Source organism: Aotus nancymaae, unplaced genomic scaffold (assembly GCF_030222135.1).
Source record: "Aotus nancymaae isolate 86718 unplaced genomic scaffold, 86718_ANA_hifiasm-v0.15.2.pri h1tg000011l, whole genome shotgun sequence".
Classification (NCBI taxonomy): domain Eukaryota; kingdom Metazoa; phylum Chordata; class Mammalia; order Primates; family Aotidae; genus Aotus; species Aotus nancymaae.
This window is the reverse complement of record NW_026988422.1, coordinates 13,857,317-13,881,430: the sequence shown is the minus strand read 5'-3', so window position 1 is coordinate 13,881,430 and position 24,114 is coordinate 13,857,317. Positions and strand designations below refer to the sequence as shown.

At 38.4% G+C, this 24,114-nt stretch overlaps 1 protein-coding gene across 3 annotated transcripts in view; it reads left to right on the top strand.

The window, feature by feature from the left end:
* The window catches only part of CCDC80 (coiled-coil domain containing 80), a 37,331-nt gene that overhangs the window by 4,712 nt on the left and 8,505 nt on the right, over positions 1-24,114 (top strand). For all 3 annotated transcript variants that reach the window (XM_012464013.2, XM_012464012.2, XM_012464011.2), the window contains 3 exons: positions 6,998-7,154; positions 18,055-18,191; positions 19,996-20,144. In XM_012464013.2, coding sequence (XP_012319436.2) covers positions 6,998-7,154; positions 18,055-18,191; positions 19,996-20,144 — 443 coding nt within the window. The remainder of the gene's footprint in view (positions 1-6,997; positions 7,155-18,054; positions 18,192-19,995; positions 20,145-24,114) is intronic.

Here is a 24,114-nt window from a genome sequence, read left to right as displayed (position 1 = left end):
CAAGCTAGCCTAAATTTGGGTTAATGATCTTGGCAGAGTGACTCTGGTGCCCATTTATCATAAGTGGTTTCAGAAAGTTTAAATATATGCATTTGAAATATTACTCAGAGCAAAGTTCCTTGTGATGTTTATCATGAGTGAGGCATATCCCAAATTCTCCTAGCTGTTAACATAGATAGTGGGTCTATGTATTAGAGCAAAACCTAGCTCTGGTTGATTCTAAGGATTTGTGTGTGTGCCTGTGTGTGTTTTGTTATGTATTTTATGTATATTGGTGCATTATCTAACCAGAGCCTTAAAGTGTCTATATAAACTTAGGTTATTAGGTGATAGGCTGTTAGAGTAGTTTAACAGCTGCTTGGATATTCTCAGAGTACATAAATTTAAATGGTAATGTTCTCATTAGAACAAAAAAGAAATCAGATTTCAGAGTAAAACTCTAACTGATATTTCAATGTCTGTTAGCGAGCCTGTCGGGGGCAAACTGCTCTTTTTGGGGCATGGGAAAGCGTTAGTGGTTTGCTCCAATGCTGAGTACCTACAACTTTGTCCAGCCCACCAAAGTACATCACCAAACTCTGTTCATTTAGCCAACAGGGCAGGCAAAGTGTTCCTCATGATCAGGTTTAAAAAAAAATCGTGGGTAAAATGTCAGGATTGTAATTGTGCACCCGTCTGGCAAATATTTCCTATTGCTGCTAGCTTGTGAATCAAAAGAAAGGAGTTTTCATAGTGTATCCCTGATATGAGTCATGCTTTTCATTTCTCCCTGTTTCTCACCACTCCCTTAGTCGGGGATCTGAAAGCCCAGCTGGGCCCTTTCTGCTTTTAACAGTATCCCTGGTTACAAATTTCTAGCAAATGAAACTCAAATGACAGTTTCTGCTGATGTCATGTGAGGCAAAACAGAAACCAGCTGGAATTGCTCCTGGCAGTGTTGGTTCTTTGGGCTAGTGAGAGAACCAGGTTTGTTATTAGAAAGGAAACACTAACACAAGGCTTTTCAGGCTTTGATCCTATGTGTGGCCAGCTGATGATCATATCAGAAATGTGTCTTCTGAAGAGCTAATGATGAATAAAGTAAGAATGGATTAGAAAAGGTCAGATGAAACAAACAAGATGCAAAAGCAAAAGATGGAGAAAAAATTTTTCATCAGAGAGGAGACCAATGGGTGAAAAACACTGTTGGTGCCATTTCTCCTTTTCCACTCAGTTTTCCCATCAAAATTGGCTGATGCTACTCAGGAAGCTCAGTGATTCAACTACTATTCATTAAAGTTTAGCACTCGGCCAGGCGCGGTGGCTCACGCCTGTAATCCCAGCACTTTGGGAGGCCGAGGCGGGTGGATCACGAGGTCAAGAGATCGAGACCATCCTGGTCAACATGGTGAAACCCCGTCTCTGCTAAAAATACAAAAATTAGCTGGGCATGGTGGTGCATGCCTGTAATCCCAGTTACTCAGGAGGCTGAGGCAGGAAAATGGCCTGAACCCAGGAGGCGGAGGTTGCAGTGAGCCGAGATCGTGCCATTGCACTCCAGCCTGGGTAAGAAGAGTGAAACTCCATCTCAAAAAAAAAGTTTAGCACTCTCAAGCTGTTTAAGTATGGCTGAGAACAACTACCTCCAACTGGCCTTAACCAGTATGCTCTAACTGAAAGAAGGTTTACATTCCAAGAAATTGTGCAGGACTTTCAGCTCCTCTTTTCAGCTTTTCAGTAACCTGGTACCTAAGTACCATTTATTGTAAATCCTTAGTGCTTTGTCTTTATTTATACCGTTCTTTAGAAGTGGACATATCGCATAACTGCTACTTAACAATTACTTAAGAGAAACACTGGCAGCAATGGTGTAGGTCACAGTTGGATGGATGACTTCCTAGAGGCCTTCACAGGAGCTGCAGGTGGAGCCAAGTGTCCTATTTTTAGACTAGTGTTCACTCTTTCAAACCTCCTGCCTCTAAACCTATCGACAAAGAAGGGCATGGCCTGCAAGGTACTTTGCCGAGACTGTGCCGAGATGGTTTAATTCTCACAACAATCTCTCAAGGAATGATTTATTAACTCCTTTCTACACATGAGAAAACAGAAGCTAAAGTTACCCAAAATATATAGCTAATATGTGGTGAAGTCAGATTTAGAACTCAGGTCTGTTTGAGTTGAAAGCTCAAATTCAGGCCAATCTCCCTTTCTGAATTCTTGTGGGTATGAGCTTCCTGTGGAATATGCCATAAAGTAAAGGGGAAACTGAGGAATGATCTTGCTAGTTAATAAATATGAATTTTCAAAATTAATAAATATGAATACAAAGAAATTAAAAAATTTGTTTTCAACTTTGAGTCACCCAGATAAGTAGCAAGAGATTGCTAAGCACAAATGCGGAGTTTCTGCCTTTAATACATGGCGAGTTCTCTGCACTAAGTTCTCTGGCTTTTCAGGCATTCAGTCAAAAACAATAGATTGGATTCCAGTTAACCTAATCCTTCAATCCGCCTGGTATCAGTTTGGGGCTGATGATAGTGAGAGTATAGGTAAGCTGTTTATCACCAAAACACTGGACTATGGGGAAGAGCTGACAAGCCATCATTCTGCGCTCTGAGATCTATTCACTTGTCAGTTAACAAGAGACCTCAAATGCTGAATTGCATGAATTCAAGTGCAAGTTTAAGCATTGTTTGGTGACTGAATCTCCTGTAATTCAAGTGGGTTAATATATTCAACCTTACTTCAGACATCTGTGTATTGGGGCAACAATCTACTTATTTGGTTTAATTTTAGGAAAGGATTTGAGGTTTCCTGTTGCATTAAGGCAGACTACTAGCTTGAAAGTTATTTTTCAGAATCCTGTAAAAAAAAATCTAGTGTTTTGAGCCTAACACAGTATTTTGAATAACCTGAGACTTAAAATATCTTCCCTCTAGCTTTTTTCCATTGCTGTTTGCTCTCTTTACTTATGCAAACAGGCTTCCTTATCCTCTGAGGTTCATTGAGCCAACACACCAGTTGGAACAGAAGCATGAAAAAGAAATACAACACAGTTTTAAATTCATGATACATGCCCTGATTTATTGCCATCAAACTGGAAAGAGGCCAAGTGACAGAAAATAATGTTTACTGAGGAATTCTAAGATGCTCTTTTTAGGAAGAGGGGACTGGAAATCGTTTCCATTTTAAACACTGTCTGAAATACTGTCAAACTAGAAAGTGAATGGGATGGAGATGTCAAAACACAGGGAAAGAGTCCCTGAAATGGGTTCAGATGGTCAGCCTTCTCTATTTTCTCTGTTGCAAACTTGAGGAGCAGATTAAATGCAAGGGAAAGTGTCTTTAGCAACTGGTAAAGTTGTAGCCTGCATCTAGACATTCATAACCATGGGAACCCTTTGTTCCTGAGTCCCTCTCCTCTCCTCTGACTGGGGTGATCTATGTAACCTGAGGAGTGTTGGCCAGCATTTATGCCTCTACCATCTGCAGGACAGTAATACAGTCTGCAGAGCTTACATTCTGCCTGGGGAGATGTGACAGTTATATGGTAAATGAAGGAAATATTTAAATTCCAAGTGGCGGGGCAGACAATAAGAACAATAATTAAAGGGAGGAAGTGATCCCTGCATGCTAGAAAAGACTTTAAGGAAGACGATGCATTAGATTCAGATTTAGGGAAGGAAGGGCGCAGGCTTCCAAGGTAGGAGGGTGACAAGGGCAAAGACAGAGGAAGGACTGTGGGTGAATTGTTCAGAGGCGACATACCTGCAGGTGCTTAGGGGACATATTTTTTTATTTATTAGGAATAAATAAATCTGTAATAAGTATATAAGTATATTTTATGTATCTATAAAGATATATAGATATATTTACTTTTGCTCAGTTCTCACAACATGATGAGGTTGGCAGGAAAGTTGTTTCATTTTAGCAATGACAAAGCTGAGGTTCAGAAGATTAAGTGGTTTATTCAGGCTACAAGTATGCCCGGGGTTGAACTAGGACTGAAATGACAGCGCCCTGACTTTGACTGCAATTATTCTTTCTCTGTGTCTCCCTGTCCAAGATTCCTTTCTTTTCCTAATTTAGACTGGTCTGGCTCTAGGGGGTAAAGAGGTCAGGTAAGGGAGGTAAAAGAGGACATTACCAAAAGAGAGCCTGGGGCCAGAACGTGGAGGGCTGGAAGTTAGAAAGTGAGTCCTGCAAAATGAACATCACCTTACTGGTGATTAAAGGCATTCTTGGGCAAAAGGTCTGAAGTGAAAATAAACATCAGAGGCTCTTATTTATTTAATTGAGATTCCCACTGGGTATCCATGGCCTCACGCCACTACATATAGAGCTATGTGGGAGAACCTACCACACAGGGGAGGATAAGGTTCTATGTGATTACATACTGTCTGAAATTCCTAATATATACAGGGGGAGAAGACTAGAGGAGGGTGGAGGACTCTTAAAATCCTATCATACCATGCTCTATCCGTGGATTGTAAGGCAAAGTATGAGATGAATGAAATGGAATCTATATATGAATCTGAAGCTACAAAAACAGGTAATTTTCTGTCATCTGACATCTCAGCAGCATTGCCTTAGAAACTCCTCTAAATATGGGTTTATCCTTAATTTAGAACAGGGAATCCAAAACCATTAACATTAAGTCCCTTTCTGTTACCTTTGTTTTTACCATTTTCTGTTTTTACTTAAACATTCATTTTATTTATTGCAGAATAGTGTGTTTTTGAGCACAGAACAGTCAGGAAAAAATACCTAAAATATACCGACTTAAAATAAAACTTAGGAATCTCGGCTCCCATCAAAATCTGAAAAAATATTTTCAGATGCCATAAAACTAATTAAAGACAAACCAAGCAACTAAAAATACCATCACCACATCTTTTTATAGCTGCCTTAAATCTTGTTTTAAGGCTAAATGTGAATCAATGAATAAATCTGGAGAAATTTTATTTTTCCCCATGGGAAATTATGTTCCTAAAACAAACATTTCCTACCCAGAATGTCCATATGAACAGGCATAGAAACACATGAAAAATAAACTAGAGCATGTCTATTTAAAATTAATTATGATCTGAAAAACAAAACAAAACAAAAACTTCATCCCAGGAAAACCTTTGTTGATGTTCCATTCAAAGGTGATTGAACACGTTTAATTTCCTTGAGGAAGAGTTTTAGTCATGTGGAGAGAATTCTTAGAAGGGAAAGCCTGCAGGCAGTGATACAGACGTTTCTGATGGAGAAAAATAAACAGCAGGATCAAGCTGAGACCAGATTTATTAACCATTTTTGATAAAATATTTGGAAGAGGTACACAGCCTGGTGACTTGCCCTCTGAAAAATGCCAAGCTAATAGTCATAAACTTCAGAAATAGATTATAAGTTTAGGTGGATAAATATAAAATTGGTTGATAAATTTGAATTTAGTCAAATGCAAGAAAATTGGCTGATAAATTTGCATTTAGTCAAATACAAGAAGTTGTTTACAGAGAAATAATGTATGGAGTTTTGCCTCTGAGCTTAGTGATGATGCAACAAAGGCCAAATAGTGTTCATTGCAGATATCAGCCTGGTGAACTATGTGGGATCCAGGATCTCAGCAAAGACCTAGTCATCATCAGAATAAAATTTCACATCCTCTCACCTCCAAGGTGAGCAGCCCTGTACCCACTAGCTTGTGGAGTGTGGAACAACACAGTTCTAGGTTCAGCTCAAGAAGACCTGGTAAAATTGGAGAAGGCTCAGAGAAGGGTAACTAAAATAATCGAGAGTAGAGAAGCTTTTGTATGAGGTTAGATAAAAACAGTGAGACATTCTCAGAGAAAAGATTCAAGAGAACCTCTTAAAAATAGGGTTATCCTCACTGTATCCAAAATAAATTGCATTTTCTCAGATTGCTGATGACTAAAGTATTTCTTCTGATTGCTTTGTCTTTCTTTTTTTCCCAGAAGACAGGGGTTACAGAGTGAGGATGAAAGACAGAGGGCTAGGTGAAAAATACCAGGTCTGAACTACAGAGAAGGCTAAACTTAAAGTAAAAAACATCCTGTTGGAAAACTGCAATATCAAAAGACAAACACCACTAACTCTGTGCAGGCCTAGTGTGACAATGAATATATTCTTTTTTTTTTTTTTTTCTTTTTTTTGAGACGGAGTTTCACTCTTGTTACCCAGGCTGGAGTGCAATGGCGTGATCTCGGCTTACCGCAACTTCCGCCTCCTGGGTTCAAGCAATTCTCCTGCCTCAGCCTCCTGAGTAGCTGGGATTACAGGCACGCGCCACCATGCACAGCTAATTTTTGTATTTTTAGCAGAGATGGGGTTTCACCATGTTGACCAGGATGGTCTCGATCTCTTGACCTCGTGATCCACCCGCCTCAGCCTCCCAAAGTGCTGGGATTATAGGCGTGAGCCACCGCGCCCGGCCCGACAATGAATATATGCTATGTGACAAAACATAGGTCTAAAAGTCATCATAAAACCTTTCTGCAAGGTTTTCTAAAAGTTCTAAATCTCAGAATGTTTCGTAGTGCCCAGGGCCTGACTATGAAACTCTTTTAGCTCTGTGAAATGTGAATAACAGTGGCAACCACTGAATTAACCAATATCTATCAGTCAATGAGAACAATGAAGATCAAAATTGAGGAAGAAAGATAACATTTATTGAACAATTATTGCATGCCAAGTATTCATGTAATGTTCACAACAGCCTTGCAAAATAAGTATTCCTGTGCAGAGTTCACAAATGAGAAAACCGAGACACATGGAGACTAGTAATGAAGGTAAATAATGGAAGTGAGTAGAAAACTCTAAGCTGTCTTGGAGACAAAAGGAGGCCTTTCCAAATGGCCCTTTTTGGCCCTAATTATGTTAACTGTTCAGCAGAGTATCTGTAGCTTAGATGCAGTCACTACCAGCCCTGTCTTCCAAATCATCTCTTTGGGTTTTGCCCCAGTGTGAAACTATCACTATAAATTAGTATTTGTTTGTCTTCACCCACCTCCAGCTGATCACTGCTCCCAAGGCTGAGAACAATATGTATGTGCAACAACGTGATGAATATCTGGAAAGTTTCTGCAAGATGGCCACCAGGAAAATCTCTGTGATCACCATCTTCGGCCCCATCAACAACAGCACCATGAAAATCGACCACTTTCAGCTAGGTTCTCTTAAATATTTTCATTATATTATTGTTTTCCTCATATCTAAGGTGGGACAAGCTTTATAGGAGAGGTACATGGGGGACCCAAGGACCCAAAAGAAAATGCAGATGTTCAGAGGGCTCTTTGGTTGTGGTAACACAGGTCAGTTTGCCTGCTTATTTAAATAGCCATTCCAGGATGGTTCCAGTTTAAGTTTTCAACACTTTAAAAAGAAAAATATGCAAACACTCTATTGTCTGAAAGTCAGTAAGGTGGAAGAAAACGGAAAAAGTAATACAGTGTGGGAGAGAATCAGAGGCAGTCAGACATTTTCTTCTGGCTACTGAGTCTTCTTGCCTGTGAGCAGCCCCATCTGATCTTTCTGCAGACTCTGTGCTGCAGGTGGCTCATCACAGATGGGACTTGCCAGACTCTTGGAAGTACTTGACTCTGCAAGCTTGAAGAAGGCATTAACCAGAGCTGAGAGAAGCTCTTAAGATAAATGAAAAGTCACTGAAAATATGGACTGAACTGCACTCAAGTCCTTTTGGAGAGCAGAAAAATTTGGCTGAATTTAGGGTTTTCACAATTTTACATATTAATGGTGCATCTGAGACTCATGAGTCATACAATCCAGTGTTGGGCAGCTGAGATCTAACTCATTGCAGTTCTCATGGGAACATTGCAAGATTTACTGCGATTAGTTAAGCCTCATAGTCAGAAGCCCCAAATCTGACCCACCTGGTTCTTTTATAATTATTGCATCTCTAGGGCTTTATTTTTTAAAAAGCCTTTTTTCTTATATGTATTTTCTACTGTTTTGTTGTTGTTGTTCATGTTTTATCTAGGAAAAAAAATCCCTTAGAGTAATTCTTTATATTCCATTGTTTTCATATTCTGCATAGTTTCCATAAAACATACCTCATCTAAAGGCACCTGAAAGATTATAAAAATATATTTAATAATATATAATTAATTATATGTTAACATTTAACTTCAATACATGTAATATATTATCTCACAGATTTTTCTGACATATGATCGTGGTATAATTGAACACATATCAGTTATATTGTCATGATAATGTCAACTTGATTTGAATATGGTCTAGCTTTCTAAATCATATTTTTTTATTGTGGTAAGTATAGCTAATGTGAAATCTTATCTCTTAATACACTTTAAGTGCACAATACAGTATTGATAACTATAGGTACAATGTTATACAGCAGATATCTAGAGCTGATTCAGGGTAAAGTATCAATTATGCATTCTCTACTTTAAATAGCCCATCTTCCTCTGAGATGGCATCCTTTCCAATGTCCCATCCTTTCCAATATCCCATCATAAATTATTTGGATTTATGATTCATTTTTGGACATTTACCCTGCACTATATATATATTTAGGGGGAGAAAAAGCAAAAAGGAATTTTTTTCTTAACCAAAACAACAACAATAATGATCATACAAACAAAAAACACAAAATAAATTCTGGAGATAGACAGATTTAAATCCAGGGTCACAACTTACTTGTGTGACCTGGGGCAAGCTACTTCTAAGTCTTTGTTTAGAAGACAGTCATATCTGTTTCACAGGATTAAAGATAGTGTACAGAAGTACTGGTCAGGTAATAGGCACTGTTATGTGGTCATCCTCCGCATCACCATTTGATCTGGTAGTCATGTGGAGATCAATGATCAAGTCACACTTGTCACTAGAGCACCTATAATCAAAATACTTGTAATTGCTTTGTGCTGATTACACAATGTTGACACATGAACCCTCACAACAGCTCATCCACATCAGGCTTCATTACTATTCTTGGTGATAAACTGAAGCCCAAGAGACTAATACTACAAAGCCACATATTTATTGGTTAACTAGGATTCAACCATTTGTTTCCTGGATTTTTCAAATAATAGCATGAGGGCAGTGAGCTTAATTGCACTCCAGATGTCCAGAAAGGAAGCAAGTATTCAATCCATCACAGAGACTGGTGCTGGCTAGTGATGAAAACCCTCACAAACCAGGTGTTCCCAGTGTCAAATGTGTTACCTACCAACGCTTTCACAAAGTGTTCTCATTCCTTATTTCAGAGGGCTTTGGAAAAATCATTATATCTTCCACCTCAACTTCTACATGGTCCCATTATAGGCATCTGGTACTGCCTTGGCAAATTTTTAGCATAATCCCACTGTTTTCTAGACATCTGGATTGAATACGAACTGTAGAAGGGCTGAGGGGTTTTTTTTTCTGCCTTATTGGAAATCAGGTATTATGATTTGGGCATTTTCCTCACTGAATGGCAGTCTGGACCTGATTTTGGGGAGGGGGATCTTTTATTTTGTTTCTCATCTAATTCCTGGAAGGCCTCTCTCTCCCTGTGTCATGTCCCAGGTTACCCTTATGGGAAAGGCTGTAGCACTTTCAGCCAAGACTGGGAGTCAGCCATGGGAAAATAAGAATTGGCATGAGCCATGGGCTCAGTGAACCAAACTCCAGCCTTGACTGATTTTCAGTTGGAAATCTATCAGATGGCCTTATTTTTCCTTAAAAATAAATCAAGCCCTGCCTACTATTCCAGACTTTTCTGGTCCTTGAAAGCAGTGGTACGCTTCCAACTACAGTGTGGGCTGTACTCACCAGCTGGTCCATCTTGCTAAACATATTTGGACACCACTGATGAACCTACAAACACCAAGAAACTTACCTTAAGTAAGATTTTAGGCTTTCATCTAAGGGAAGTTATTTATGCTTGAGCAAATTCCAATGGCTATCTGGTTTTATCAGCACAGAATATATTGCATGTGGGGTTTAAAATGGCCTAACATATAAAGTCATTCTTTCTTGTTAGTGGTATTTAAAATGTCAGTCAAGGACAGGAATGTTGGGTGTGTATGTTAAGTGAATGGATTACAAACAAAGTTTGTCAGATAGGAAGAAGTTGCTGGCTAAAGGCACTTCACTGCAGAATGAAAAAAGAAGTCGGGGGAAACATACAGCCAGCATGTTTCTTTCTTAGCAATATTTAGAGACGAAAAATATTTTAACATTGGCATTTTATCACCAGAATTTAAGAGCTAGAATACACAGGACATTTAATAGGGCAAGGGAAGTTTGTTGATAGCTTCTTTTAAAGAAAGGAGAGTTTGAGGGTAATCAAGAGAGGTGGCAAAGTTCATGGAGGTGGAATATGGCAACAAGGAGAGATTTCTTACTATCTAAGGACTTCATAAGTGAATTTCTAAAATAAGAATGATAGGCTGGGCACAGTGGCTCACGCCTGTAATCCCAACACTTTGGGAGGCCAAGGTGGGCGGATCACTTGAGGCTAGGGGTTCGAGACCAGTCTGGCCAATGTGGTGAAATCCCATCTCTACTAAAAGTACAAAACTTAGCTGGGAGTGGTGGTGCATGCCTGTAATTCCAGCTACTTGGGGGTTGAGGCAGGAGAATTGCTTGAACCTGGGAGGCAAAGGTTGCAGTGAGCCGAGATCCTGCCAGTGCACTCTAACCTGGGTGACAGAGTGAGATTCTGTCTCAAAATAGACAGACAGACAGATAAATTTAAATGAGAATGATAGTATACAAATTAGCCTAAAATATGCTTTCTGTCTTTGATCCTACTGAAGAGAATTTTTCTTTCTGGAGAAGCCTTATAGTCATCAGGATCCACAAAAATTCAAAGATACTGCTTTGCCTCTGGGGCAGTCCTGAAAAATTGACCCTTTGCCCCCAACTCCTGCTTTCATCAGTAGTGACGGTGCCTGGCAGCTGCCTTCTCTAGACCCTGCAACACTGAGCTCGGGGGAGAGACTAGATGAGTGCTCAGACTTCCACACACTGGCTGTGTGTCGCCCCCTGCTTATTTAATCTTTACTTATCAATCATTCTGTGCCCTGGAGACTAGAGAGCCTGTCTCCTAACCTGCTCGGTCTTCTCAGTCCACTGACCTTGCTGCATCCAACATCAAGCGTATCAGTGTCAAGACTAATCCCTGACATTCCAAGGGGGGAAAGTGCCTGCTATGTCAAATGTTGCACAACAAGTGTTTGAAGAATGTAGTGGAGGGATTTGCTCTTCCAATTGTAGTCATCAGATAAGGTACTGAAAATATCAGAGAATTTTGAAAAGTAGGCTGATTTAATGGAAGGGCCTTGAAAAATGAGTAGCCTTTTTTTTGATAGGGTGATGACTCGATCAAGGCATTTTTGTTTTTAATCTTTCAAAGAAATAATTTTTTTTTAATTTCCAAAGTTAAAACTATATAAAAAGGTGTACACAGACAAGTCTTGTATCCATTCTTGACCCCTTTACCCCGCTATTCTCTGCCCCTACAGGTAATTTTATAATTCCTTATTTATTCATTTAGTGCTTTTTAAGACAAATACAAATAAATACCTATATATTTTTTCTTTTTATACAAAATATAGCATATATTTTATGTATATTGTTCCACACCTTGCTTTTTTCACTTAAAATATTTCTAGGAGATCTTTTTTTATGAGTATATAGCAATCTTCCCCATTTCTTATCAAAAACTTGTGATATTCTATCATAGTTTAAACATTTTGTCTGTGGACACTTGGATTATTTTCAATATTTTGTTCTTATACATATATCACACATACATAGAGTGATATATGAACAAGGTTACTATTAACTGTGAAATTGTGTGTACATCTAAGAAGCAGGATTGTTAGACCAAATAGAAAATGTAGTTTGAGTGGATATTTCCTTATTTCTCTCCATACAAGTTGAATCATGTTGCAAATCCACCAGCAATGTTTAAAAGTGTTTATTTCCCCAAATATCTCCAATTAATGTATGTGATCAAACTTTTGGATACTTTTGACTAATGTAGTATGTGAAAAATGGTATCAGTATAGGGTAGTATTGGTTTGTGTTTTTCTTTTTATGCATATGATGGAACACCTTTTCGTGTTTAGGTGGCGTTTATATTTCCTTTTTAGTATTCTTTGCCCATTTTTCTATTGGGTTGTCATCTTTTTCATCTCAATGAATACGTACTCTATATAAATTGGAAAAAAGTTCAGACGTCCCTTTCTACTCCAAGATGATGACTCATCTGTTTAGGAATGAGGTCCAGGAATCTATATTTTCAAATGTTGCTCAGGTGATTCTGATTTGCTATTAAGTTTGATCTAGAGCAGAAGGCTGAGTAGAGGGTAAGACGAAAAGAGAGGGCTAGAAATGTAGTTTGGCACCTGAAATTAGATTTCTAATACGAAGATGAATTCAAGCTCATATATGTAAACCATGTGTAGTCACTAAATATTTCTGAATATATTTTTCAAATATATTTTAAATAACTTTAAGGTTTGATGGAGTCAATCTGTAGGACAGCAAATCACTTGGACAGGACACACTATTAAATAAGACAAGTTGCTCTTTCTAGAGAACAAGTGATCAGGAATGGCCAGGGTAGCCCCACCTATAAATTCAATCAGGTCACTCCTCCCACAGTAGGGTAGTAGATGGGAAAATGACCCACTCATAGAGTAAAAGAGGAGTAAGCAGATCCATTGCAAAGTAATTTAAACTTTTTCTATTTCCAATCAAAAGGAAGTAAGTCGCAAGCTGGAGGTTAAGGTTATCATAACTGAAATTACCTGCCATGGACTGCTTAGCATTCCTGGGAATGTTCTTGGGGTAAAAGCAATTTAGCTTCTGCTGGCATCTATCTCCAGGTTTATCTAAAGCACAACCAAGAGATTTTTGGCCCCTATTGACTTCTTGAAAAGAATAGTTATATTTTAAATGCTTTACAAATATGTTTTGTTTAAAAGATCTAATGCATGCAAAATCAAATTTAGAAAATAAATATATATGAATGTGTTTTCTCAAATTACATTAGACTGTGTTGCGGGTTCACAAGATCAAAGGAAACTGTGAAGGTTTTATGGTGGGTTTTCTACGCGGTCCCAGAATCACTCACCTTAGCTATACTTTACTACTATCTTTTTCATATGACACCCTTCTTAGGGGACATGTATAATGATTACCAAATCTTTACTGAATGCTGGTTGTATGCTAGGAACTGTGCCAGGCTGAAAGGATATAAAAGATGACCAAAACTCAGTCCCTATTGTAGGATTATTCCTATCTAGGGGAAAGACAGATATGTAAACAATTGGTTGCAATGGAAGGTGATTAGCATTATTACAGAAGAATGCCAAAATGTTGAGTGCACAAGTGAGGTAAAGACAGCCTGCATAGACAATAAGGAGTACTCACAGGGATAGCATTCCAAGAAGAGAGGGCACATTTCTAGAGACTGAAAACGGAGGCCTGGAGCATAATGTATGGAGGAAGAGTTAATAGGTAAGTTAAATAATGCCATAAATGACCTTGTATGCTATGACAAGGATTTGGATTTTCTCCTCTGGCAAAGTAGCTCTTTGTCCTTAGAGTGTATAACAACTACCCAGCAAACTTTTTAAATGCAGATTCCTGGGCCTTACCACCAGTGATTCTGAGTCAATTGACCTGGATCCAAGGATTGTAATTTTAACAAGGACTCCTGGTGATTGTGATGAAGGTGAATAGTGGATCATACTTTTGAAAACTGCTAGAAGAGGTGGGAACATTTGAAGCAATGCAAGTAGTCCAGGCATTGGTGGAATTGCCTGAACTTAGGCAAGAGAGGGTTGGAAGAGGAGAATCCACGGATGTCACAAGGAAAGCAGTTACGGATGGAAGCTTTAAGCATAATGCCTAGCATGCAGTTGGTGTTTAATATGTTATAATTGAAGCTGAATTTTCTGCAGTGTCATTGCTGTCTATAATTAGTTATGAAAGGAAAAATACATGAAGAAATATAATACCACCTGAATTTGACTAATGTTGGGGTTGGAATTTTTAAAGGATGGCACTCTAGGCACATGTCCCACTTCTAGGGCCAGTCCTTATCAGCACATACAGAGTTCACCTTTCCTGGCTATCCCTCACCTCAATAATCCCAGCAAATGGGCTTGAATCTATGAAGCATTTTGGCTGGATCAGAAGCATGTAGATAGTTTAGAGACTGTTTCCTAAAGAATTTTTCCTTCTGGCTGACTGTAGTAACTCATGCCTATAATCCCAGCACTTTGGAAGGCTGAGGTGGGCAAATCACTTGAGGTCAAGAGTATGAGACCAGCCTGGCCAACATGGTGAAACCCTGTTTCTACTAAAAGTACAAAAAAAAAAAAAAAAAAAAAAAATTAGCTGGGCATAGTGGCACATGCCTGTAATCCCAGTTACTCAAGAGGCTGAGGTGGAAGGATCGCTTGAACCACAGAGGCAGAGGTTGCAGTGAGCCAAGATTGCGCCACTGCACTCCAGCCTGGGTGACAGAGCAAGACTCCATCTCAATAATAATAATAATAATAATAATAATTTTTTTAAAAAAGAATTTATCCTTCTAAGCTCTGTAATCCTTACAAGGATTAGTGAGCTTAAATAGAACTTGGATAAATTTAACAAGAACCTGCCAAGTCTATGTTGCTTTTCCAGACTAAAGAGAACCTCTTGTTTACCAATTCCTGATTTAGACAAAATACAGAGTTCAAGAAAGACCTGTAGCAGGAGCAGAAGCTGAGACAGGATGTGGCTTCACACATACTGGCATAGAGTGGACTCTGTCCTGCTGTTGAGTTGCCCCCACCCTAGTCTGATCCAGTGATGATCAGGACTTTCATTATTTTCCTTTGGCAGATTCTCCTACTCAGCAGAAACACGTAATATTCCTGTAATCTGAGAGTGCAAAATGTTTTATTTTTAATGTTTGGTGAAATATTTCAGAAAACATTTTGGTTGAAAGAAAACAGGCTATGGAATTGGTTTCTTGACATGTACTAGTAAAGCAAAATTTACCTTAAATCTTGGTCCTAGGTCCTCTTTACCCTTGAGTGTGAGGCATTTTGGCATAGCAGACAGAATACTGGGTGGGAATGAGATAATATCACCTGAGTTCTAACCTCATTCTATCATTAACCTGCAATGTGAACTTGAGTAAGTCATTCCTCACCTCAGAGTCTTGACAGATTGGATTCTCTGAGAAAGAGATTCTGAGACTCTGAGTTTTGCCTGCAGGCAGTTAATGTGGTATATTCTCAGAAACAATACTTACGAGGGGTGAAGGATACAAGACTGGACAGGGAGAATTTGAGCTGCAATAGAGTGGGCCCTTCAGAATTGTCCACTTTGAGACAAAGGGGATAGCTTTTATATCTATCCCGTCTTCTACTACATCAACCATTGAATGTGAGCTGTCCCCTGGTAGGGGTGTGACTTGGGGAAAGGTGGCTCTCTTCTAAGCAGATCAGTTGTCAAAGATCTAGCTGCTTATATTCACAGCAACCTTAGTTCTGAAGATAGGATCTGGACAGCACACCATAGTGTCCACTACAGTTTCCTTAGTTTCAATCTTAATAATGTGATGGCGGCGGGGGAGCAGATAATATCTATATTCAGTTATCTATTGCCATAATAAGGCGAGGTAGCAAAGACCACAAACGTTAGTGGCACATACAGTAAACATTCATTTAGTGACAAGTTTCTAGGGATCAGCTGATCTGAGCTGGGCTTGGTTACGTTTGCTCATGTAACTGTAGTCGGCTATAAGTTGGGTAGGAGGTTCTGCTGATCTTGGCTGGGCTTGTACACATGTTGGGGGGTCAATGGGCTGTCAGCTGACCTGGGGTAGCCTTGGTTAAAATAAGAACAAGGTAACTTGGCTTGACTGATCCCCCAGCAAGCTGGTGTGGACATATTCTCATGGCAATGGCAGAAGTAAGAACAATCCCTAATTGTATAGGCCTATTTCTAGCCTCTGCTATGTCATTGTGTTAATATCCCATTGGCCAAAGCAAGTGATATAGATGAGCTCAGAATCAAGAGGCAGTTCAGCTCAACCCATTTCCCATAGGAGGAAACTGTAGTTACTGGGCAAAGAGTATAGGTATAGGGAGGGGAGATGAATTGGTTCTATGTTAAAAATCTGCTGAAATCTCCAACTTCCTCTCATCTGAGCTATTCAGTGGTTTTTGTTACTTTATCCATTAAGTAGATTCTAATGGTCTAATTCTGGTTCTAAATAGGAGTTTGAATTCTGTCTGAGTTATTAATTTCTGAATCTATTACTCAGCACAGAACCAACTCTGAACATTGGTGATAAACATTACATTGAATGAACAAAAGTAAGAATGAATGTACGTTGGGAATTAAAAATTGTAATTCCTAAGTACAAGGTAAAATCAGGTTTGTAAAGTCTCAGAATCAGAACATTAGTTGTTAAGGACATTTAGAAAAAGTAGTTTTTCAATGATTTTTATTATTATTATTACTATTCACAAAGTTAAATATGTTCCTCATTAAAATTTGAATAACAGGTATGCAGAGTAAACAATAAAAGTTTTCACTTCACCTTTTCCTATGGACTTTTTCCTATGTGTATTTCCATATGAATATATCTTGTTTCATTTTTATTTCTTTATAACCAAGAATAAAGTCATACTATGCATTTTGTTTTGCAACTTGCTTTTTATACTCAACAATACATATTTTAAAACATGAATCTAATAATTATAAATTAATTTAAATTTTACTAATAACAAAATACATTTGAAAAATAGTTTTTATGCATGAGGCCTATCATTTTTTATGTTGCAGACAGTGCTTGTTCTCATATAGGCTCTCAGCTCCTGTTCCTTTGGACCACCTCCATGAAGCACTGTTACAACTTTGGGAAGGAAAATAGATTCTTTCCCGTCATTTTGATTTGCTTTGGAGAAATAAGCCTGTTTGTTTATACACTTTCAACAATCCTAATCAAATAAACAAAAGTAACAGTTAAATTATAATTGTCCCCTTTCATTAATGAAGAGCAATGTCTCTGGTACTCAAATTATAACGTCTGGTCTGCAAAATTGTGGTTGCTTTTACTGTGGCATAGTACTGTAGTACAGTACTATTCACTGGGTAGTGATGTTGGTAATAGTGACAGGCTCTCATTGCTGATTTTCCTGTTATCACACATTTGCTAACTTCAATTTTTTCCCATTTGTTTTTAATATAGGGGATTATTTTACAGATAAAATTTTTGGTAGGGTTGAGAGATATACTGTGACTTGAAAGGGAAGAAGTAAATAAAGCTCTTCTGTTCTTGAAAACGTTAAAATGCTTTACTGACATACAAGTTGCCATGTAAAGCCACTGATATCTTGACTTTCATGCTTCCCATTAACCTAGTGACACCTTCAGGAACCATTCTGAATTATAAGGATTGACTTGGGAGGGGTTGATAATTGAAAAAAATAGAATGATTTAAAGTTTCCATAAATTGTCACAATTTGTTTGAAACTATATTCACTTACAAAATTTGCATTATGAATAGCTTGACTTCTTTTGGAGCCAAAATGAACCTGTTACTGGGTTTCAACAGAAACTCTATTTTTCTCTATAGATATGTTATGCTTACTGGGTCCCAAAGGTAATTCTATACTAAAAACGAGGAGACTCAGAATTACGTTTAATAGAAATAGAACTTAACAAAAGTGTCTGGGTTAGTCTAGTTCCCTGTGAGTTAGGGTGAAGACTCACTCCCTGGGTGAGATGGCAGTCTTCTCCTAGGCATGACTCAGCAGTCTCCACTCTCACTTTGTTCCTGTTTGCTATGAACAGGATAAACAGAGATGGAGCCTTGATCATCTATAGAAGAGTAGCTTTCAAAACTTTATTCATGTGTTTGTTTCTATATTTATTAATTTACTTTGAAACCTTTTGTTCAAACACAGTGTGAGTTGAATATATACAACTATTGAAGCCTGGTGTGATTAGCCCCAGAGCCTTCAACTATTCACTTCCCAATGATTTCTGCCTTACTACACCCATATTTATTCACATTTTATTTGCCTTAAGATAATGAGAAACCCATGCGAGTGGTGGATGATGAAGACTTGGTAGACCAGCATCTCATCAGCGAGCTGAGGAAAGAGTACGGAATGACCTACAATGATTTCTTCATGGTGCTAACAGACATGGATCTGAGAGTCAAGGTACAGTTTCTTATTTTGAATAATGTAGTGATATTTCTTAGAATAGCAAATCTGAATTGTTTTGTTAATGAGTCCATTCAAGGTATGAGTAAGCATACATTATTTTATAAATGGGAGGGTTTTGAGATGGGCCAAATTTTCCATGTTATCCTATGAATTTGCATACAAAAATGTGGTTTCTAGAAAAGACTGAGTTGGAGTGACTTCCCACAGCCCAGCTACTTGACTCAGACTAAATTCTTTTCTAATACCAATGTTGTACACTCATAAGACACTGATTAAATAGCTATGATGTGCCAGGTCCTGGAGATAAAAGGTGAAGAGTGGTTTCTGCCTTCAGGAAACCCATATTTAATATAGGCCTATCTCAGAGGGATTTTTGCCTCCTGATCCATTGTGGACAAGACTTTGGGGTTTTACAACCACTTTCTTTCTATGCTTATGGACAAAGGTTCTGAACCATGAAAAACTATGCCATGTAATAATAAAAATAACAAAAAGTTACTTTATCAAGTGCTTTCCTATGCCTGGCACTGTGTTCAACCCTTTGCAATCCTTATCTCACATGTCTAAGATAAATGCTAGTATTATTTTTGTTTCACAAAGGAAAAAACAGAGGCTCAGAATGGTTAAGTAACTATCCCAAGGTCATCATGCAGTTAGTGTTGAACTTCATTCCCACGCAGGCTGGCTCCAGAACCCACTGTCTTAACAGTCGGGCATACTGGCACTATATCACTGAAAATACATTTTACTAAAGTTTATCTTAATACCTCTCTGATGCATTCCCTAAACAATTTTTAAAACAACTTATCAAAATGTTCTTTTAAAATTCCAGGATTCTGAAACCATGTGAAATGGGGAACATAAAAACTGTTCATGAAAATGTCATCCATATACCATGCTTGTGTGAGAATCTTCGGAGGGAAAAAGGCTGTCTGTACTATTACAATAGCTGACCCAACACACAATATTTTTCTTGATCTGGAGAGATGTCGTCATTAGTTCATTCTGCACATGTGTTGCCCCATCTTTAATGAGAGAGTTGGAGCCAAATAACCTCTAAGGTCCTTACCAGCTCTTACATTCTGTGATTTACTGAATTCCCACTGAGGACAGAGCTTCAGGCCATGTCCAGGCTGCTCTCCAGCTTATGCTGATTATACTCAGCCGGCCCCTAAATCTATCTCAGGTTCCTTTTGTAAGTCCAGGCAGCTGTAATTCAGGAACCTGAATTTCACTGTCTTTCAGTTGGATCCCAACTTCTTTCTTTTTTATTTTGGATCCCAACTTATTTCTGAGAATACGTAAGCAAACATGACTTAATATTAAGTGATGCATACTCAGTAAAACAATCCCTGGGACCACAGAACAGGCCTTGGTGGAAATTTACTCTTATTGCTCAGATTATACACTCGAACATGTCATTCCATTTAGTTTCCTGTGTTAGGAACAGTGTTTCTCACTTCTTCTCCAGTTGTATAGTAAATAGGAACCAGCTTAGTCCCAAAGGTAGAGGGGTGAACCTAGGACTTGTATGATGAGGAAGGCATGGACCCTTTCCAATAAAAGGAGCATAGTTAAGAATTCCTTGTAAAAGAGGCAGTTGTTTCATGGATTCCGACCCTCAAAACATCAGCAGAGAGCACTATTGCAGGAGAGCACTTATGAAGCAATGAGTCCTCCAGGCTCTGATTTCAAAGATTTCCCCAGAGCTCCCCTGAATTCTCACAGTTCTCTATCCTCTGAATAGAGAGAAGAAATGCACTTGCACATTAAATGCATTCTATTCTATCTTAAACAGCAATACTATGAGGTGCCAATAACAATGAAGTCTGTGTTTGATCTGATCGATACTTTCCAGTCCCGAATCAAAGATATGGAGAAGCAGAAGAAGGAGGGCATTGTTTGCAAAGAGGACAAAAAGCAGTCACTGGAGAACTTCCTATCCAGGTACATCACCTTAGGAGTCGCTAAAGAGGCAGGTGCAAATTTGTTCTGAGTGAGCTCATGAAAATGCCAAAGAAACACAGAGCCCACGTGTATTTACAGAGAGTAACCTTGCAGTACAGAGAGTAATCTTGCAGTAGTCTGGCCACTGGGCTTAGTCTTGCCCTGTTGAAATGGCTCTGGTTGCAAGGCTGGCGGGGTTCAGCTCCAAGCATCAATATGGATTTGGTGACTCTGGATAGGTCTTTTCTCTCTTTTCTGTTCTTTTGTTGGTACAGAGAATAAAATTCTGACCTTCCAAAGAGGTTAATTTACTCAGTCAGTAAATCTGGAGAGCTCTGCATGTAGTATTTTATTTTACATATTATTTATTAGGCCCCTTCTGGTTCCAAACAGGATTTGGCACACTGTGCTTGATTTTCCGCTTCCTTCCAGCTCTGCAGGAAGCAACAAAAGCCCCACTAAGACCTCAAAAGGAGAAATCCTCTTGACCCAGTTTCATGATTTTTTTCGACAGTGTCATTTATTGAAGGTCGTCTTCTAGCAACCCCAGTGTCCATGGGGGAGGAGCATAGCCAGAGAAGAGCGTATAAACAACTCAATCTGTTACAGGACAGGGGTCCCAGTCCAGACCCCAAGAGAGGGTTCTTGGATCTCGCACAAGAAAGAATTCAGGGCAAATCCACAGTGCAAAGTGAAAGCAAGTTTATTAAGAAAGTAAAGGAATAAAAGAATAGCTACTCCATTGACAGAGCAGCCCTGAGGGCTACTTGTTGCCCATTTTTATGGTTATTTCTTGATGAAATGCTAAACAAGGGGTAGATTACATATGGCTCTCCTTTATAGACCATATAGGGTGACTTCCTGACGTTGCCATGGCATTTGTAAACTGCCATGGTGCTGGTGGGAGTGTAGCAGTGATGACCAGAAATCACTCTCATCGCCATTTTTATTTAGGTGGTTTTTGGCTGGCCCCTTTACTGCAAGCTGTTTTATCTGCATGGTCTTTATGACCTGTATTTTGTGCTGACCTCCTTCTCATCCTGTGACTTAGAATGCCTTAACTGTCTGGGAATGCAACCCAGTAGATTTTAGCCTAATTTTACCTAGCTCCTATTTAAGATGGAGTTGCTTTGGTTTAAACACCTCTGACAAATCCACTTTTCTCCCTTCTCCTCCCCTCCGGCGATGTAGGATGAACCTTCTGCAGAGACTCTGGGGCCCTCGGAAGTGTAAAGCTGCAGAAACCCATACACAACAAACTCACAGAGGTCTCAGTATAAATACCATTCCAACTATACTGTGTGGTTCAGGGACTCCAGAAACCAAGCAAGCACGTAATACACATTTAGTGCTTGAGCCTCCAAGCAGAATCTTTACTCATGTTTCTAAAAGCACGTTCTCTATATATGAGTCACAACATTAAGAAAGATATGATTACTAAGTCGATAATCTGAATTTCTATAGATTCGTGAGGCTTGGGTCTTTTAAGATGTAATATCATGATATATAAAGACTGCAGAATCTACCATTATTCCAACTTTTAAGTCTGCAACTTACTAGCTATGTTGACCCTATTCTTTTCAATTAACCTGCCTGAAAAAATCTCTCACCCATAAAATGAAAATAACGATACAAGCAGCTCTATCTTCATCCATCTCCATTTAACATTGCCATTACACCTGTCATCACTCTTTGTGTGCTAATCTCTGTGCCAAGCACTTCATCTTCATTCCCTAGTTTTACCCTTGCAAGAATCCCATGATCTAAATACTGTGACTATTGTCATGCTGCAGGAGAGGCAACTGATGCCAATGGAGATTAAGTAACTTTCTCTCATCACTGAGCTAGTGTCAGCTCTAGGAATCAGTATCCTGGGATAATCTGAATCCCTAAATCTACCTTCTTATCTTATGCTCCTTTTGAAAATATAATGTGAATTATTATTATTTCTGAACCTAAAGGCCTAGCATTTGAAGCAAAGGAAGGTACTCTTAAAACCACAGAATTTTGGACCTGAAAGGAACCGGGGGCTCTTCCTTCATCCAAATTCTCAATGCAGTACAAGTATCTGAAATGGAAATAGAAGGCACACACTTTCATAAGGACTTAAAACTCAATTCAGCCTTAGGACCACCTTCCACTGAGAAAGGGCTCTGAGCTTCCCTGAACAATGGCTTATCTCAGGGGAGCACTAAAACACCAACTTCTGATCCAAGATCATCACTCTAGATGACAATAATTGAAAAGATTTATGATGGCTGGGCGCAGTTGCTGACACCTGTAATCCCAGCACTTTGGGAGGCCGAGGTGGGCAGATCATGAGATCAAGAGATGGAGACCATCCTGGCCAACATGGTGAAATCCCGTCTCTATTAAAAATACAAAACTTAGCTGGATGTGGCGGTGCACACCTGTACTCCCAGCTACTTGGGAGGCTGAGGCAGGAGAATCACTTGAACCTGGGAGGTGGAGACTGCAGTGAGCTGAGATCGCGCCACTGCACTCCAGCCTGGCGACAGAGTGAGACTCTGTCTCAAAAAAAAAAAAAAAAAAGAAAAGAAAAGAAAAGAAAGAAAGAAACAGAAATGATTTACACTAAGAGCTTTTTTAAAATTCTTTAGATGCTTTTCTTTTTTCTTTTTAAGCTAGAACTTCTTTAGGAGTTTATTTTTTATTTTAACAGCGGTAAATATATTCCAAGTTATAAATTCGAGACCTCAGTTCCCAAACTTTTGACTTAGGCTTCAAAATTTTATTTTTCTATTTATAAACTAGCAAATTTTTGCCATCACTTTTAAGAAGGCTTTGAATAATGTTTGATCTTGCTTACAAACCCAGTAATTAATCAACTTCATCATTTCACATAGACAGTATACATTTAATACATTTTTTTAATTATTTGAAATTAAACAAACAAAATCTTTCTGAGTACTTAAATATCTGTAAGTTTAATAAGTTAACCTTACAAATATAGTGAATCTAATGTTTTCTTAGATGTTCCAAAAACTGCATACATTTAGTAAGATTTCAACTTAGCCACACATCTAAACTGATGACTTAATTACACGTTCTAATTTGGAGTTTTAAGTTGTCATTTTATTAGGCCAAATTCTCTTAAGCTTCACAATAATATAAATTATACATATGTGTGTGTATATATATAAATATATAGACCTATATACAAACATATATATATATACACACACACATATAATTACTATTACTATATTACCATGATTTTGAGTCTTTGGAAACTTTTTCTTCTTAATTCTAAATCTTCCAGGGCTAGTGATCTATCCCAGTAAACTCAGGTTGCCCACCCTATAAAGCAGACAGTTATCATCCAGTTCATGGATGTTACTTAAAACCAGAGATTTGAGCCAGTCATGAGTCTAGCAGTCACAGACATCCTCAGAGATTCTTCTCACCATCCCTAGGTAGAGTGTCTTTTTATAACCACTACGTTATGGGTTTCAAATTTGAAAGGGAAAGCTGACATTATCTCAATTTCTTTTCACTCACAAACTCTTGTAATACTCCTGCAGGTTGATTACTTAACTTTTATATTTCTTTTGATTCTTAAGAAATGTACAAATATTATACATCTAAAGTCTTTTGAACTAGACAGGGTCCTAAGATATGTAAATGTATTTCCCATCTAATATAAGAGTTTTATGGGCTCTTATATTACTAATTACCATTACAGGAATATATATCTTTTATGGATATTCAGAGATACATATAATTACAATTTGGATGTCCCATGGCTGTGCCTGACTTGTGGTCACCACTCATAAGATCATTCTGCTAATAATTAGTTGATTTGAAGGATTAAAGTGGAACAGTGTGCTACTTAAAGGCACGAGCAAGACAAAATGAGTTTGATTCTAGGTTACTCCATTTATTAACTGTGTGACCCTGAGCTAATTACTTAACCACTCTGGGCTTCAGTTTTCTCATTTGTAAAATG